Source organism: Ochlerotatus camptorhynchus, unplaced genomic scaffold, assembly GCF_037179485.1.
Source record: "Ochlerotatus camptorhynchus isolate MF236.1 unplaced genomic scaffold, CSIRO-AGI_Acam_v1.1 ptg000052l, whole genome shotgun sequence".
Lineage (NCBI taxonomy): Eukaryota > Metazoa > Arthropoda > Insecta > Diptera > Culicidae > Ochlerotatus > Ochlerotatus camptorhynchus.
The window spans coordinates 902557-918198 of record NW_027040542.1 but is presented as its reverse complement, the minus strand read 5'-3'; the positions used below and the strand labels follow the sequence as shown (position 1 = coordinate 918198).

The 15642-nt window shown below is 38.2% G+C and overlaps 1 protein-coding gene across 5 annotated transcripts in view; it reads left to right on the top strand.

Moving 5' to 3' along the window:
• Positions 1-15642, top strand: part of tutl (turtle) — a 90473-nt gene that overhangs the window by 37229 nt on the left and 37602 nt on the right. For 4 of the 5 annotated variants that reach the window (XR_010520309.1, XM_065239189.1, XM_065239188.1 and 1 more), the window contains exon 2: positions 13520-14276. Coding sequence is in view for 4 of the 5 variants with exons in the window: in XM_065239189.1 (XP_065095261.1) it covers positions 13646-14276 (631 nt within the window). In the remaining variant the exon portion in view is untranslated. Of the gene's footprint in view, positions 1-5686; positions 6055-13519; positions 14277-15642 lie in introns of those variants that run through there. The other variant, XM_065239187.1, reaches the window with a different exon arrangement.

Here is a 15642-nt window from a genome sequence, read left to right as displayed (position 1 = left end):
CATGATATTTGAAAAAATGAATGAATTGAATGAATTTTCTAAATCATGCATGTGAACGCATAATGCCATCAGATAATCAAAATGTACACCAAACACACTTTAATTCCCCAAAATATCTATTGAGATATATTTGAGGTACCGTATAACGGGGTAACAATGATAGGTTTTTAAAGTATATTCTAAATATTTTTTACTACAATGTATTTTTTCCAAATTCTACTTTTTTAAAACAAGTACTGATGATCCTTGAGTCAATTCGTTAGTAATATGCTTGATGGAAATTAAATCTTTTGCACAATATTTTTTTAGTCTTGTGACCTAACAGCAGTATTTAAATACGTAAAATTCAAATAATTTAGTTCTTGAAATATGCATTTCAATTACATTTAAATAAATTACATTTCATAAGTGATGGTTTGAGTGCTTTTTCAAACAGGCGATAAACAAGAATATGGAATTTTAATATTATTGTAAAATATGTAAAACATATGGGAATTTACGTATTATCGGTAACCTTAGAAGCGACCATCTTTCTATAGCCTTTTTCTCTCAAGAACGCACACATATGCAGAATTGGTTTGTTTACAATCTTTTGCTGTCAGCTGCTCTAACAATTTCAGTCGAAATAATTGTCAAAACCTGTTTTGAAACGCTTTTACAAAGCTCCAAACTTCTCTAGTGAGAGCGACTATTGTGTGCAACATTTTTTTATTGGGCAACTTTTCTATTTGAGCTGCGTGTTAAGCAGCTGTGCTTTCATCGGCAACTTGAAATCAGCATTTTGTAGTGCGTGTGTTTCATTTCAAGAAAACCCTGCTAGATTGCTTTTTCTCAGTGGTAAAAATATAATCAAATTGAAACTGAAAGCCTAAATAATCGTTTGAATGCATTCAGGGAAGTGTTTACGTGAGAAAATCTAATGAAATTAGCGATTCAATTTGGGTTGCCGAAAATAGTCTGCCGAAGCCTTCATTTTCCTTACTACATAAAAACTATATTCCATATCGACGGAAATGCCCTAAATTACTATATGGAACCAATGATACCAATTCAGAAAAGGCGCAGAGAGTATTCTATTATCAAAGTAACCCGCATTATCAAAGAAACCCCGTTTTACGGTATTTAAGTTTGACTCTAACGACATATTTTATTTAAGCAAATACAGCAAAACTATTCTGTTGCTTTCCAAAATTGAAAAAAAATGCTCAATTTTAATCAAACTTGGGATTTCTATTGGGGGAAGCTATGCAGAACAACGTTGTTCAAGATTTAGTGCAGATATCTAATCGATTTGCGTTCTTCGACAAAGTTGTTCTGCATAGTTTGTCATATTTTAGTTTTAGGTTTGACCCAAATTGTAACAATTTTTGAGTTTTTGACAAGCATATGAATAGTTTAGATTCGTTTTTAAAATTTAAAAGATCACCCACAAATGCAGATCATATCCAAATTAATTCAAATTTTGCACAGTTTTTGGGGACCTATATATCGAAAGAACTAATCAAACATGATCTACCTTCATGAACGAAAAATAATAATATGAGCTGTATTTGTTTAAATAAAATATGTTGTTTGATTCAAATCTAAACATCAAAAATATTTCTCAATCTACCTCTGAGTTATTTTGAGGAATAAAAGTCTATTCAATAATTGATGACATTTTGCGTTCACTTGCGCAATTTTTAGAAAAATCATTCAGAAAATCATGTATTTTTTCATGTTTCATGTGATAAATATTTTCCAGAACTCTAAAAATAATAGCATGATCTGGAAATGATTGAATTGATCAGTACCGATCGAGGAAAAAATGATAAAAGTATTCTTTTGAACGATTGTTTAAAATATAATACTGAGCTTCTACAAATAAATGTTTGAGCTATTTTATGAATACAATTTCCATGGAATTATTATCCAAATTTCCTTGCAGCTCTCCTCAAAAATCTCCTTGAATGATTCATTGATTGATTGATCATCATTTAAGAACTTTTCAGTCGTGCGTGATCATTTGGCGTACTTGCAGGATTGTATTTGGTCATATAGTCAAGTTTGCCGTAGGGTTTTTTGCTTGTTGTTTTAATTCAACGATAATCAAATGAGATTATGTTCATTGGTGAGATTTGATCTTTTGATATTTTCCCAATACTGATGCCCGGTCCGGTGTCTTGAAAAAACTCGCTGTTCTCGCAGGTTCCATGGGCCCCCTGGTTGTGCCTTTGATTTTTCGTATGAACAGCGTTCTGTCCCAGAACTACTCGGCTTCCCATGCCACTCGCATGGTCTGCTTGATCCAGCGCTGGTTGTCCTGCAATGGTACTTGTTTTGCGAACCTAGGCTTCGATGGTCCGGAACTAGCCAGGTGATCAGCGGCTTCGTTCCCTGGTACACCGTAATGTCCAGGAATCCAGGTGTACACCGTACTTGGTAGGGCTTGTTTTATCGTGGCCTGAATCCAAAGGTTCGCCGGTACTTCGAATGTGAGGGCCTGAACTACGCTATACGAATCCGTTAACACCAGTATCGGTTTGTCAGCCGGTGTCGTGACGGTGTGGAAAACTGCGGCGGCTTCGGCGGAGAAAACCGAGCATTGCGGCGGAAAGCTGTTGCTGATAGTGATGCCCTTTCCAGACATTCCGATATCGACACCTTTCCTGGATTGCGATCCGTCCGCTCAAAACTGGTGATAATCACAAATGAACGAATCATTCAAATCTTATGACATTTGATTTATCGCATAACGGGTATTGTTTCTAATCTGTTTTTGATCATTTCTCTGGTAGCAAATGAAACCTTTCTAGAGAAACTTAAGAAAACCGTATCTTGATAGATTTTGGCATACATTAAAGGCACCAAAATCATGTTGTCATGTAGGCGATACGTTCTGGGTACTAGGCATCATTTATTATGTTATTAAAATTCCTTTTAATTTAAGATCAAAATCCCAGAATTTAAAAGCTGTGCCTTTGACATATCGAGTTATAGAATCAAAACAACACTACATACATAGAACATCGAGAAAAGGAGACATCGACTTGTGGAAATATTGACTTATACAGAACGGAAAAAAAAATGAAGGAACCAATAAATCTATCGAATTATAGAATATACCGAAATATAGAACATCGCGTTGTGGAGAGTCGGCAGTAAATTATTTATTAAGCTTCAATTTACTTTGATGCATTTTCAAAAAATTCAAATGCAGTTTTTTTCGACGCATTATTTTAGATAGCAGAAAGCTCTCGTCATTTTGTGTATAATAGCAAAATGAGTAGAATGACGCAAGCTTTTTGCGATCTGAAATGATGCGTCGAAAAAAACTGCATTTGAATTTTTCGAAAATACATCAAAGTAAATTGAACCTTAAGGCTCAAATTTAGAATTCAAATGATTGTTTTTTTAAAAGAATGTTCAAACTCAATCTATCAGTTTGACTTGTGTTCTTCCAAAACATTACATGTAACTTAATATTTAAAATATCGAGCTTCATAAAGTTATCTTAAGCGCCACCGGTGGTGTAGTGTAGCGTGATTACCTCTCACCCCAGCAGGCCTGGGTTCAATCCCAGTCGGCGCCGCTGGGATGTTCTGAGGCATAACATCTCTGATCACGCCGTTGGTTCCCGGTTCATTAGTTGATGGGTCGATAGGTAAGGGTCCAGGTGTGGGAGCTGCCTCCCTGGCATCGGTAGCATTGGTGCTCAGCACATAAAACAAGATCGACGGAAAACAAATCAAGGAAAAAAATAAAGTTATCTTAACCTTGCTAGTGCATTAGGGTTTTTATTGATCTGGCTTCACTTTAAAAAAGCTGTTACTTTTTAACGAAATATGATACAGACCTAAAATTTCCTCACTTTTCTCAACATTCGGAAAAAAACGAAATGTGGATCTAGTCACGTCTGCATACCCGGAACCACAAAAACAGACATACACTTGAGTCGGCGGATCCACTTGTTGGTTCATGGTACGATATATCATCAATTTTGAGCCGTCGGACGGTACCAGTATATAAGGATTTGGAATTGTCATTTTTGGTAGCCTAAATAGCCTAAATGGCCAGATTAAAGAAGTCCTGGGAAATTTGCCATTCTTTCATTTGAGGTATGAAGAATCGGTTCAAAAATGGATTTTTGGGATCAAGTTACAGTTTGGGTCTTTTTTGACCAGCTAATGCACAATATGTAACTTCCGAATGCATTAATAAGGTTAATTTTCATAGGTATTCCTTCTTTAACCATATTTAGCTATTTATTTGAAACCGCGAAAAATAAGTTGGGCTCCCCGAAAAAAAAACAAGAAAAGTGGGAATTTATTTTCTTAAACTCAGGCCACCCTGTTTATTACAACTACGAGTTGTAATAAAACTATCAGGGTCTCTATTCTAGGATCAGTTTGATTAATTTTCCAATTTTAAGGTTGTTCTAGATCTTCGGATGCACCGTATTATGACTCCCAATTTAATTCTTATAAACTACAAGTGATAAATCTTGAGGCCCTCAGGTTGATTTAATAAATTAAACATTTTTACGTATGTTCCGGATCTTCTAGACTCTCGAGGACCAGCTTTTACTGCGAATCATGACACTTCTGGAACTTCAGGTACTTTAGAAAACACCAGTGATTCTGGGAACTGAAGATAACAACGGTTCACAGTATTTCAGAGTACTATTGCTCGAAATCTCTTATACGTTGCAGAAGTGATTCAGGTTTCGACTGTTTAAAACTATTTGAACCACTGCAGTTCCAGACGATTTGGGAGTTAATACAGATGCAAGAATCTCTAGATATTTTGCACATTTTAAAAGTTCATGAGAACCTATTGAAGTTCCTTGGGTTTGCCGCGAATGACACTTGAATGACATACTATGAGCATGAGCATTATTTGTATAATAAATTATGAGCGAATCCAAAAACTATACTAGTGTGACGATGGATGTGCTCATAATTGAGTATTCAAATAATGCTCATGCTCAATATTGGTCAAACAAGTGTATCCGTGGCATAATTGTCCTTCTTTGTAGCCATTTATTGGTTTTCCTTGTTTATTTATAACAAGGTAGGTTCTCTACTACAGGTGTAAACAACTAGCACACGGATTTTTTCTTGCGTAATATACACAATTCCACGTGCCACTTTATAACGTTTTCAAAATTTGTACAAAGCACCAGAGTAAATTGCTTACCAGACACCACTCAGTAATGTACCAAGCGACTCCATAAAAATTTCAACATGCACCGCTGATGCACATAATTGCCTCCCATCGGCGACGCACCGATGGTAATGATGACGAAAGTTACTTGGAACAGCAGCTTCTGTGCCCTATATGCACTTCCATTTGGCGTGTGGTGGGGTATGTTTAGGTTCAGATAATAACAGGGAGCGTTGAATAATACATTAACCAGAATAGGTTGGCTTTCCCGGGGGTGCTCGGTGTGTGAAAGGAGACACACGAGGAAAAACCTACCCGCGAGAGTGAGAGCGGGCGAAAATTGGATGTGCATTTGTGTGCGAATGGCACTTGATGAGAGATGGAGAGAGGATGAACGGCGGGAGAGTGATTTCGCCTACTGAGTTTCGCCTGGACTTGTTCCACCCAGCAGTAGCAAGCAAAAGCAGCAATTGCGATACACACAATACGGGACGATTTTCCAGGACCATTTTTAGCACATCTCGCCGCGACGGCCGTGGTCTGGTTCCCGTTTGACACACTCGCCTTCCGAGTGCTGATGGATGGATTTGCTGCAGAGCGGCCCGAATCTTCAGCATAGTACAAAACTTTCCATGGAGTATGAGTTCGTGGAATAACCGAGGCGTAGTGAATTAACGATAGTTGGAAGAAAGTTTTCAAGTGCTATTAGTGAAGTGGCTCTGGCTGGAACAGGAGTGGAAGTTTGGTGAAAATTTGTAGGAAAAATCTCCATGAATAATTTAGAGCCTTCTTCTGCGAGGGCAGTGTGAGCTTCGCTGACGGTGAGAAAGAGAAAGGAGCAGCACTCTTTTCGGTTCGTTTGCTAAACGAGTGTGTACAGCTGTGTGAGCAAGAAAGGCAGGAATCCATGTATGTAAAATCAGGGTGGAATTACAGTGAAAATCGTCCCGTTTGGATGAAATTTTCCCGAGTTGGAATTATTCAAATGAGTTTGGGATCAAGTGGAGTGTTCAGCTCGATGCTGTGCCATTAGGATGTGCTCTTTCCGTCATCAGTCCACAAGGGATTTTCGCTGGAAGATACTTTCGGTTTATTCATGACGTACGAGAAAAATCTGCAGTGACAAAAGGAAATGTCACATTTATCGATTGATGTTTAATCAAGGTTGGTCTTCAACCAACAAGAGCTACGCAGTGAATGAGAGTGTTATGAATGAAATCCCTTTACGTGAGTGCCGCCTTCATTGGATCACCGGAATGTAATAAGCTGAAAAGTCTTGTTTGTTTCCTTATCACATTGGTCGTTGGCGTGATTTGCACTAGTTTTCGAGTGTGTCCTCCCCAGGTCCTCGTTCGTCTCCTCGCGCACACATGCAAATTTCAAATAGCTGCTGGTGCTGTTGTTCGCCAGACCCGGAGCGAAAAGCCATGTGATTGCATCTGGCGAAATTTTCCCCAACATAGCTATAGATCCGGTCAGACCACACCCGCCTTGCTGTGTGTTTGCTGATGTATAGAGCCCCGTGTACGGTGTGTTTTGTACGGTGTGAGAAGGATAAGAAGAAGATCACTGCCGGGCAGATGGGAAGAATGACTACGGTGAGGACAGCGTAGACGTTGCGGCAAGACTTGGTATGTGCTGCTGCTGTTGTTGTTGTTGTTCTTGTTGGCAGTGCTGCTGCTGGTTTCTTTGAGAGAAAAGGTGAAACGAGATGATGGTAGCTCAATTCTGTGGGTGGACGAAGTTTTCTCACTGGAGTATTTTGTCGGTGAGACTGCACAAATGTGATAAACATGTATGGAAAGAGGTTGTAAACTTTCCATAAAAGATACTTTGCGTATATTTTTTTGCTATCAAGTTTCAATTGTTTATCAAACATACATATACATTTGTAAGTTGGGCAAACTGTCAATTGACTTTGCTTATTTTATTACAAAGCCAAAAGTTCCGTTTGCAATTTGTTCACGTTCACTGTATTGATATGATATTTAATAACTCACAAAAGAGTAGTTCCATGCGAAATCTTCGTGGAAAATCTAAAATCTGACGTGAATCTTTCCGATTTAAATGAAACTTTGTATATGTTTTCAACAGGAGGGCGTATTAATCTGGGAGTGGGGCCTCATAGCCTAGTCAGTAAAGGCAAGGTATTTCCAAGCCGGAGGCGGCGGGTTCGATTTCCGGTCCGGTCGAGGGAATCTTTCGGGTTGGAAATTTTCTCGACTTCCCTGGGCATAGAGTATCATTGTGCTTGCCACATAATATACAAATTCATGCATTGGTATTGGCATCGAAAGCTCTCAATTAATAACTGTGGAAGTGCATTTCGAACACTAAGTTGAGAGCACGCAATAAGCTAATATGCGCTAAGCAATAAGCTTGAAATGCGAACAAGAAGAAGAAGAAGAAGAAGAAGCGTATTAATAGCTATTTAGACCATATGGACTCAAACGCCATAGTTTAAAAGGGCGTATGTATTTTCAAGGGCACTTCGTTTGAGAAAAAACCCTATCTTAAAAGCTATTGATTGTACCGAACTGGTGTCTAAGGACGAGTTTTAGAGAATATATTTTAAAATTTGATAAAATTGATTTGATTTCAAATTTGGTCATTTACCTATTTTGCATGGAACTGCTTAAATGTGTTTTTTGAATTGGAAGCATTGTTCAAATAATCATTTTAAATATCGGAAAATTCAATTTCGGCATAGACTCATTCGAAAGGCAGGTTTTACAGAGTCAACGAATGAGTGAGATGTGCAATGAAAATCACCTGTTTATACTTATATGATGGCTGTCCGTTTTTACGTTGTTAATGATACTTGACGACTGGTGGAGATCGACAAAAGGACGATAGTATTTCGGAGGACACAACTTTTTCCGTGAATTAAACACAGTTTAGTATCAAATCTCCGAGGAGGCAGCTTCCTAAAGAGTAGTAAATCCGGATTTTTTTTTTATCGTCTCTTCTCCGACTATCGAGTGTTCTTCGTCATTAGCCAACGAGCTACCAGGATAACATAACGTAGGGTCCCGAACAACTATTGGACGAAGCAATGGGCATGTGGCTATGACCAGAAATAGGTTTCTTGTTAAGGATGTCGATCAGACATCAGTTCAAACCATCTTAGATTACAAATTATTATTTTAATTTAGTTATCTTATCTTATCATTCTTTATTAAAGATACTTTCAGCCATCGGCTGGTTAATCTCAGTTTTAATTTAGTGACAAACCATAATATTCTATGACCACCCCACCCAGTAGCTAGTAGCTAATCTCCGTTGTGCCCTTACTTACTCAAGTGGTATATCGGAAGCAAAATTTTTGCTAGTGAATATTTTTGTACATAAGCTTCATAAGATATATTTTTTAAGTGTCTAATGAAGTGGTGGAAATCCACTTAGTGAACAAAAATTTTATGTAATTTATTCGAATATCTTTCGAATATAACATTAGAGGATCTGCATATACGGTGATTGCTAACATATCCTGTATATACTTTATACTTAATCGTACATTTTCTGGTCGACTTCTTTTTTTTTTTCTTCTTTCCTTTATTTAACGTCGGTCTCTGTTCCGCAATCTAGTGCCAATCACCGACGGACATCGATTGCCATCCATTGACGGCAACCGAATGTGCAGGAAGGCAGCTTCCACACCTGCGTAGGATATCGCACCCATTCACAACACACATGGGCCGGGACCAACGGCTTTACTTCCCTTCCGAAGGAAGACGTGACACCAGAGATTTTTATGCCTCAGAAAAATCCCACCGACCTCGGCTGGCATTGAACCCAGACCCATCGGGGTGTAAGAAAGCAGTCACGCTTACCACTACACCACCGGCGCCGGCTAATTTTCTGGTCGACTGTATGTATTAAAATCTGAGGACTTGAGCGGGATGGTTTTATTGAACGATGCTCTATTACCGCATGCGTACTACATGCACGTAAGTATACCTGATTTGGTATTAATTGGGTATGCCATTCGGTGGAGCGTTAGAACGGCTATGATCAGATTGATCGAACTTTTCATTTAGATAGAATCACAACACTCATATGATTATGCGTAAAGCGTTTGAAAGATCTTTCAATAGCATGACCAAGAGCGTTAAATCTGGTTAACAGTTTGGAATAAAATATGGTCACTGCATTTCGATTAGATCAGATAATGTTGAGGAAAAATGCTTACATTTCTGAGCATTTGGAAAAGTAATACAGTTTTGTTTCATTAGATAAATGAGGTTCATAACAGCCATACAATTGATATCTTGAAACCTGTTTTGACTTTTAATAAAGGTTTGTAACTCTGAGACTAAAGTTCTTTAGAATTACTCTTCCGAATACATTTAAACAGTTTAGGGCAGTAGTTCTCAAACTTTTTTTTCGTTTGCGATCCACTTTGAGAATATCCATAAGCTAGCGGCCCATTAATATTGAATACAGATAGCAGGAATGGCCAACCTTTCTTAAAATGCATTTTTCATTCTGGGGCTAAAATTCATAATGATGAATACAATTGAGCTAAAATGATATCATTGCTGAGATCCTGAAACCATTTCCAGCCCAGCGCTGTTGTAAGGACAAAATGCCTTTGAACATTCCAAAATGGCTTTAAACCGCGAAAAAACCTTCAAACTGCATGACTGTCCAAAATTCAAAAGCAGGCATTGAAATGGCATAAACGCCAAAATTGCACTCAAACAAAAATTATGTTCAAAAATAAAAAGTAAGAGGTTGTATCGAAGACTCTACCGTAGATTTGACGTAGGATTACGTGCTCGGTATAAATATTTGGCGACTAAGTTAGGGAAACCACTTGTTGCAGGCAATCGGTGATAATTTTGATCACCATTGCAACAGTTCGACATTTGTGTAATTTTCAATAGTAACCTATTGCAAATTGATAAAGTATTAATTTTATCAGCCTTGTAGAATAATTATCAATCGATTGGCTTGTTTAGAATTAAAATCCATCCGCCATTGACAGAGTTATAAGTGTTCAACACCTGACCACTTTTCGTAACGCGGTCGATTTTGGTTTTTTTTAAATTGCACCCCCAATATGTTACCGAAAGACGTAATCCTACGTCAAAAATGGTTCGAAAAGGTTGATATTGGTAATGGCCTCACGATCGCTCAACTAGCCCAATTCCTAGAATCATGCCCAATCAAAAACGCCAAAATGGCATTAAAACCTGACTATGGTATTGAAAATTTCAAATGATTTTAAAACTATTTAAGAATATAAGTATGCTGTGAGACGTCTTTAGAAGAGTTGTTGATTGTCATCAAGTTGAAGGCGTCAAGTCTCTAAATTTTTAAAGTAAAAATTAGAATTTTGGATATACTTATGTGGATGAGCTTTGAACTATCTGATTATACCAAAAGATGGTTCTTATTATAATAAGTAACATCGCTGATGACAGTCACGGAAATGCTTCGATTCAGATTTATTAATGTTGTCCCGCAAGATTGTATACCAGGCTCATAGTGCAGTGGAAGGAGTGAATAGTGAAAATACGGCACGATTAATGACAATTATTTTAAATTAAAACTTGCGTAAACAATTTGATAAATCAATTTATTAGGTTTTGTTAGTTGAGCACCAGTGCTGGCTTAAAAATGCTTGAATTAAACATAAACTACAAGTTCAGAAAATATTAAAAATTATTAATATAAAACAGCAAAAAAGGTTATCTTCCATTTAATTCCACTTAATTTTGGTATCCATGACAGATACGTATTTCGACTACAATGTGCAGTCTTCATCAGTGTCATTCCCACTAAAGAACTTATCAAAATCTAACCTTTTTTGCTGTTTTATTTAGCATTCCGCTAACAACCCAATTTCATTACTTCATTATGCCAAGCCTTTGGGGGAATTTCCTTATTAGAGAGTTGTATAGATTTTTCTCCTTTAGCTTACTTAAATCTTTGGTTTTTATTAGTTAGGTAGGTTCCGATTCAACACATTGTAGTTTCATTTTTATACCTATGATCTTGAATTTTTTACCTAGGAGATGAGTACTTAAGGGGGTTAGATTTTGATAAGTTCTTTAGTGGGAATGACACTGATGAAGACTGCACATTGTAGTCGAAATACGTATCTGTCATGGATACCAAAATTAAGTGGAATTAAATGGAAGATAACCTTTTTTGCTGTTTTATTTAGCATTCCGCTAACAACCCAATTTCATTACTTCAATATTAATATAAATTTATCGTTGTTCATCATCGCCAGTTTAGTGTGTAAAATCTTTCTTGTGTTTGCAAAACATCATAAAAATTGTCGACTCATAGTGAAAATCTCCGTGATTTAAAATTGAGACACAACCATTCAGAAGCTTAATCATCTTAGAACTACTCGTCTGCACCTATATGCTGAAATTTGAGTGCTCTTCTGTTCACTTAACTAGAATTTCGAACATACGTTATCAGTGCCAGCGCAAGCAACGCCAACTGTGGTCGAAAGCTCAACCGGTTTTCGATAAAAGCGAGAGGAAGCGTATGAAGAACCATCCTCAAAGTAGAGTGGTGATAAAAAGTTATACGACCACGGTACCCTACATCCATGCAAAGATATCCTTTTACACACTGACCAAAACTGGGTGGTTTACTGTGTGCATCTGGGGGCCGTTCACTTTTTCGATGGTCTCCTCATCCTCCTGTGCCCGGAGGTCGTCTACAACATGCAGCAAAAACTAGTCCAAAAACCACACGATGTGGCGTGTCATAACATAAATAACGAACAAGTGGGGTGAAAATCATGACGAAAGAAATTACTTTGCATATTCTGCCGGATTCCGGAGACTGTAAAATTTAGAGTCCTTTCTCCTCTGACAACGTGAAATGATGATTACCTGAAGTCTGTCCTTTCGAACTGAGCAGGCCTTTGTTGAAGTGTGTTCGAGTGTAGGCCAGTTTCGCCTACTAGATTGCTTAGTTTCGCGCTGGGGTCGGGGCAATGAATGAGTATGGAAGAGATATGATGGTGCCAGCAGCGCTTTTATTGCACACTAATTGAATTTCGCTTCCTGCTGGCTCGTTTGGTTAACCCATGTTTGTTGAAATGATTTGTTTTTATGATCAAATGGGAAACTTTACAGCATATTTCTGTGGTCGTATTTGCCTAGCCCTTTTTGTGATTGGAACTTCCTGGCGTCATGGTTTCGTAACAAACAGAGATCGAAATAGACACAAATGGGGATTCGATCTGTGTGATAAATTTCTTCAAAGATGTAAATAAACTCTCGGAAGAGGTGGAAAACAGAAACCCGATACGCTTCGTTGGGGTCGATTGAATATATAACATTTGATGTCCTCTCGGGAGGGGCAAATTCTGAGGTAAGCAACCTATTTTTCGATGAACGCAGGAAAAGCTGAATAGAGCACAGTCTGACGTTTTCGTGATGAATGTGTAATGTGTTTTGTGCTTGTTTCGCAGTCACAAACAAAAATGGCGTGATTAATTGCTACAGTTGAGGGTTATTAGTGTTGAGATGACATGGAAATTGATATTTTCCGTGCGGGAAATTTTTGCCACGTGCAGCTTACTACCATTCATGGTCGGGTTGATTTGCTAACGAGCGTGGTATAATGGTAACCATCACGGTTTGTTTGCAGGGACTTCATGAGTTTGGATAAATGGCCTTTATTTTCGGAATAATTAATGGTAATATGAGACCGTTTATTGAGATGAATTTTTCGTCAAGAACGCTGCGCCACTAGCTAAATATGGGGCTTCTCACAATAAACAGAATCTATAAAGCCAGGAAATTAAAGAGTAAGATGACAAACAACTCATAAACCCCATAAATTTCGTTAGCTCGACGTTTCCGCAAATTTCTCCACAACCGAACAGTAAAACTCCTGAGGAATTCAATTACAATAAAACCTGTTATTTATTTAGCTTGTCCCAGTTGTACTACATTGAACAGAAGCGCAAACACCTGACCTGATGGACCGAAAAGTGGTTCCGTTCCAAACACGCGCTCGACTCGCGTAAGTCCAGGAAGTTCTTCAGAAGTTGCAAATTTTACAGCAGCAATTACAGTCCAATGATCGTTAAAGAACCGCTCGTTTTTTCTTTCTTCCGTCTCTTCTCTTTGCATGAATTCTTTTGCGCACAATAGGTAATGGTTCGAATCGCTTCTATTCCCGGATTTTCTACCGAAACCTGTCCGCTTGTCTCGCTGTCATTGACGGTCGTCGGTGGCGCGGTTTAGTGGTCATAAAAAAGGCTAACTACACCCATTAACTGTCGTTTTATGCGCTTTTCATCATCTCCATTGCGGTGTTAATTAGTTTTCCCTTATTCTCACTTTAGAGTCAGCCGACTGATGGTTTTCCTCTCTTTTTCCCTCCTCAACAGGTGACACTCATACCACCGGAAAACGCAGCCCGACCCGAACATCAAAATAAAAAATCCAACCATCACACACACTGAGAAAGTGCAATGACGACGATGCGTTAGCATAGTGACTATGGGATCAGAGGCATGGGCATGTGCGTGGACCCTGGGGCTTTCCGGTGGTGTCAGGCATTGAGCCGGTCGCAATCGCTAACCACAGCAACAACAGCGAGAACAACAGTATCAGCATCAACCGCAGCCACTTCCGGTGGCACCACAGCCAGGGGAACGACAACACCTGTACCGACGGTCAGCAGCAATAGTCAGCAGGCCGACTATCGGCACGTGTCCAGTTTTCACCATGCCAAGGTGCGAAGAAGTCTGAATACTACCATCTTCATTAAGAAGAAAAAGGCGGCAACCGTAACAGCGGCGGCGGCGGCGGCGGCGGAGACAACACAAACAGAAACTGCAGATTCTAAAACGAAATCAGTTAGCAACAACTTTTCCAACCAGTACAGTAATAATAGTAATTATACTAGTAGTAACAGCGGTAGCACATACAACACTAGCATAAGCAGTAGACAAACGAATAGCATCAGCAGCAGCAGTAGTAATATCGAAAGGGCACTAGCGGTGCGACGGAGGAACTTTAGTCTTAGCACCAACAAATTGAGCGAACAATACAGTTGCAGTGCGGCGGCGTTGAACTGGCTGATCTCATCGTTTGTACTGCTTCTCTGCATTACTCTATGTACTAGTTCAATTAGTCCACCTGGTGAGTATTGGCGTTGATAAAACCTATTATCCTTTTTTTTTTGTTTTCTTTATTATAGAGGCTTCCAGCCAACCATAAGGTAAATGGCTATACGTTCCTATTATGGTGTGTTCCAATTATTGGAACGTATAGCAATAACTGGTACACCTACCATATTAAAATATTTCTTGTGTTAGATTGAATTAATTGGATGTAGTAATCCAACAATTACTGAGATACTTTGCCGAAGACTCAAATTTACTACCCTACGTACTAGGGCGTGTACAAATCAACATAATATTAATTCCCATACTGTTAGCACCAATGACAACTGTACAAGAACGCACTTTCCAACTTCAACTTTTAAAAGTGTCCGGATGTTTGGACTAAGTGTTAAGATTTAGAGCATTGACCTTGGAGTGCCTTAGGGAAGTGTATTAGGGCCCCTTTTTATTTATTATGTATATTAATGACATGTGACGAGTTTTACGGTTTTGTGATATTAATCTTTTTTGCTGATCATACTGTGTTATTCATTGCTGCTAAAGATTTAGAAAAAGCCGTTTCACGCTTGAATGAAGATTTGCGTTCTCTAAGTAGATGGTTGAAGTACAAACAATTGAAATTGAATATTAGTAATTTCGCGGGATCGTGTAGATGATGATGTCTCTGTTGTTATTGATGATGAGACCGCGTTCAGAAAATTAAATATCTTGGCGTGATTATTGATTACAAACTCAAGTTCAATTCTCATATTGACAATGTCATCAAGAAAATTTCCAGGAAGTATGCAATTCTATGTCGCTTGAAAAACGATTTAACTATTGGTAGTAAAATACAGTTATACAAATCAATCATCTCCCCTCATCTAGACTTTTGCCCTTCCATTTTATTTTTGACCAATGAAACACAAATATCGAGATTACAGCGTTTGCAGAATAAAGTAATGCGTTTGATTTTAAGATGTAATAGATTCACTTCCTCAACTTTTATGCTGGACGATTTGAAATGGCTGTCAGTGAAGCAAAGAATTGTGTTTTTGACTATGGTGTTCATTTTTAAAGTAGTTAACGGTTTGCTTCCTCGATATTTGTGTGGTCGGATTGAAAAAGGAAGTGATTTTCATAGATATAACACTAGAAACGCGGATGAAGTAAGAACACCACATCTTTTGAATAATGCTTCACAAAATTCTTTTTTTTTTTCAAAGGTATAAATGTTTTCATTTCGATGCCTAGACACATCAAGCGTGCAACTACACTTACAGAATTTAAGAGACGCTGCGTTTCACATGTAAAAGCTGTTTATTGAGCAGTTAAATTTTTATGAATAGATAAATCATGTATCTTGACAAAGTTATCTCTAACGGATTATTTTGTATGGAGAC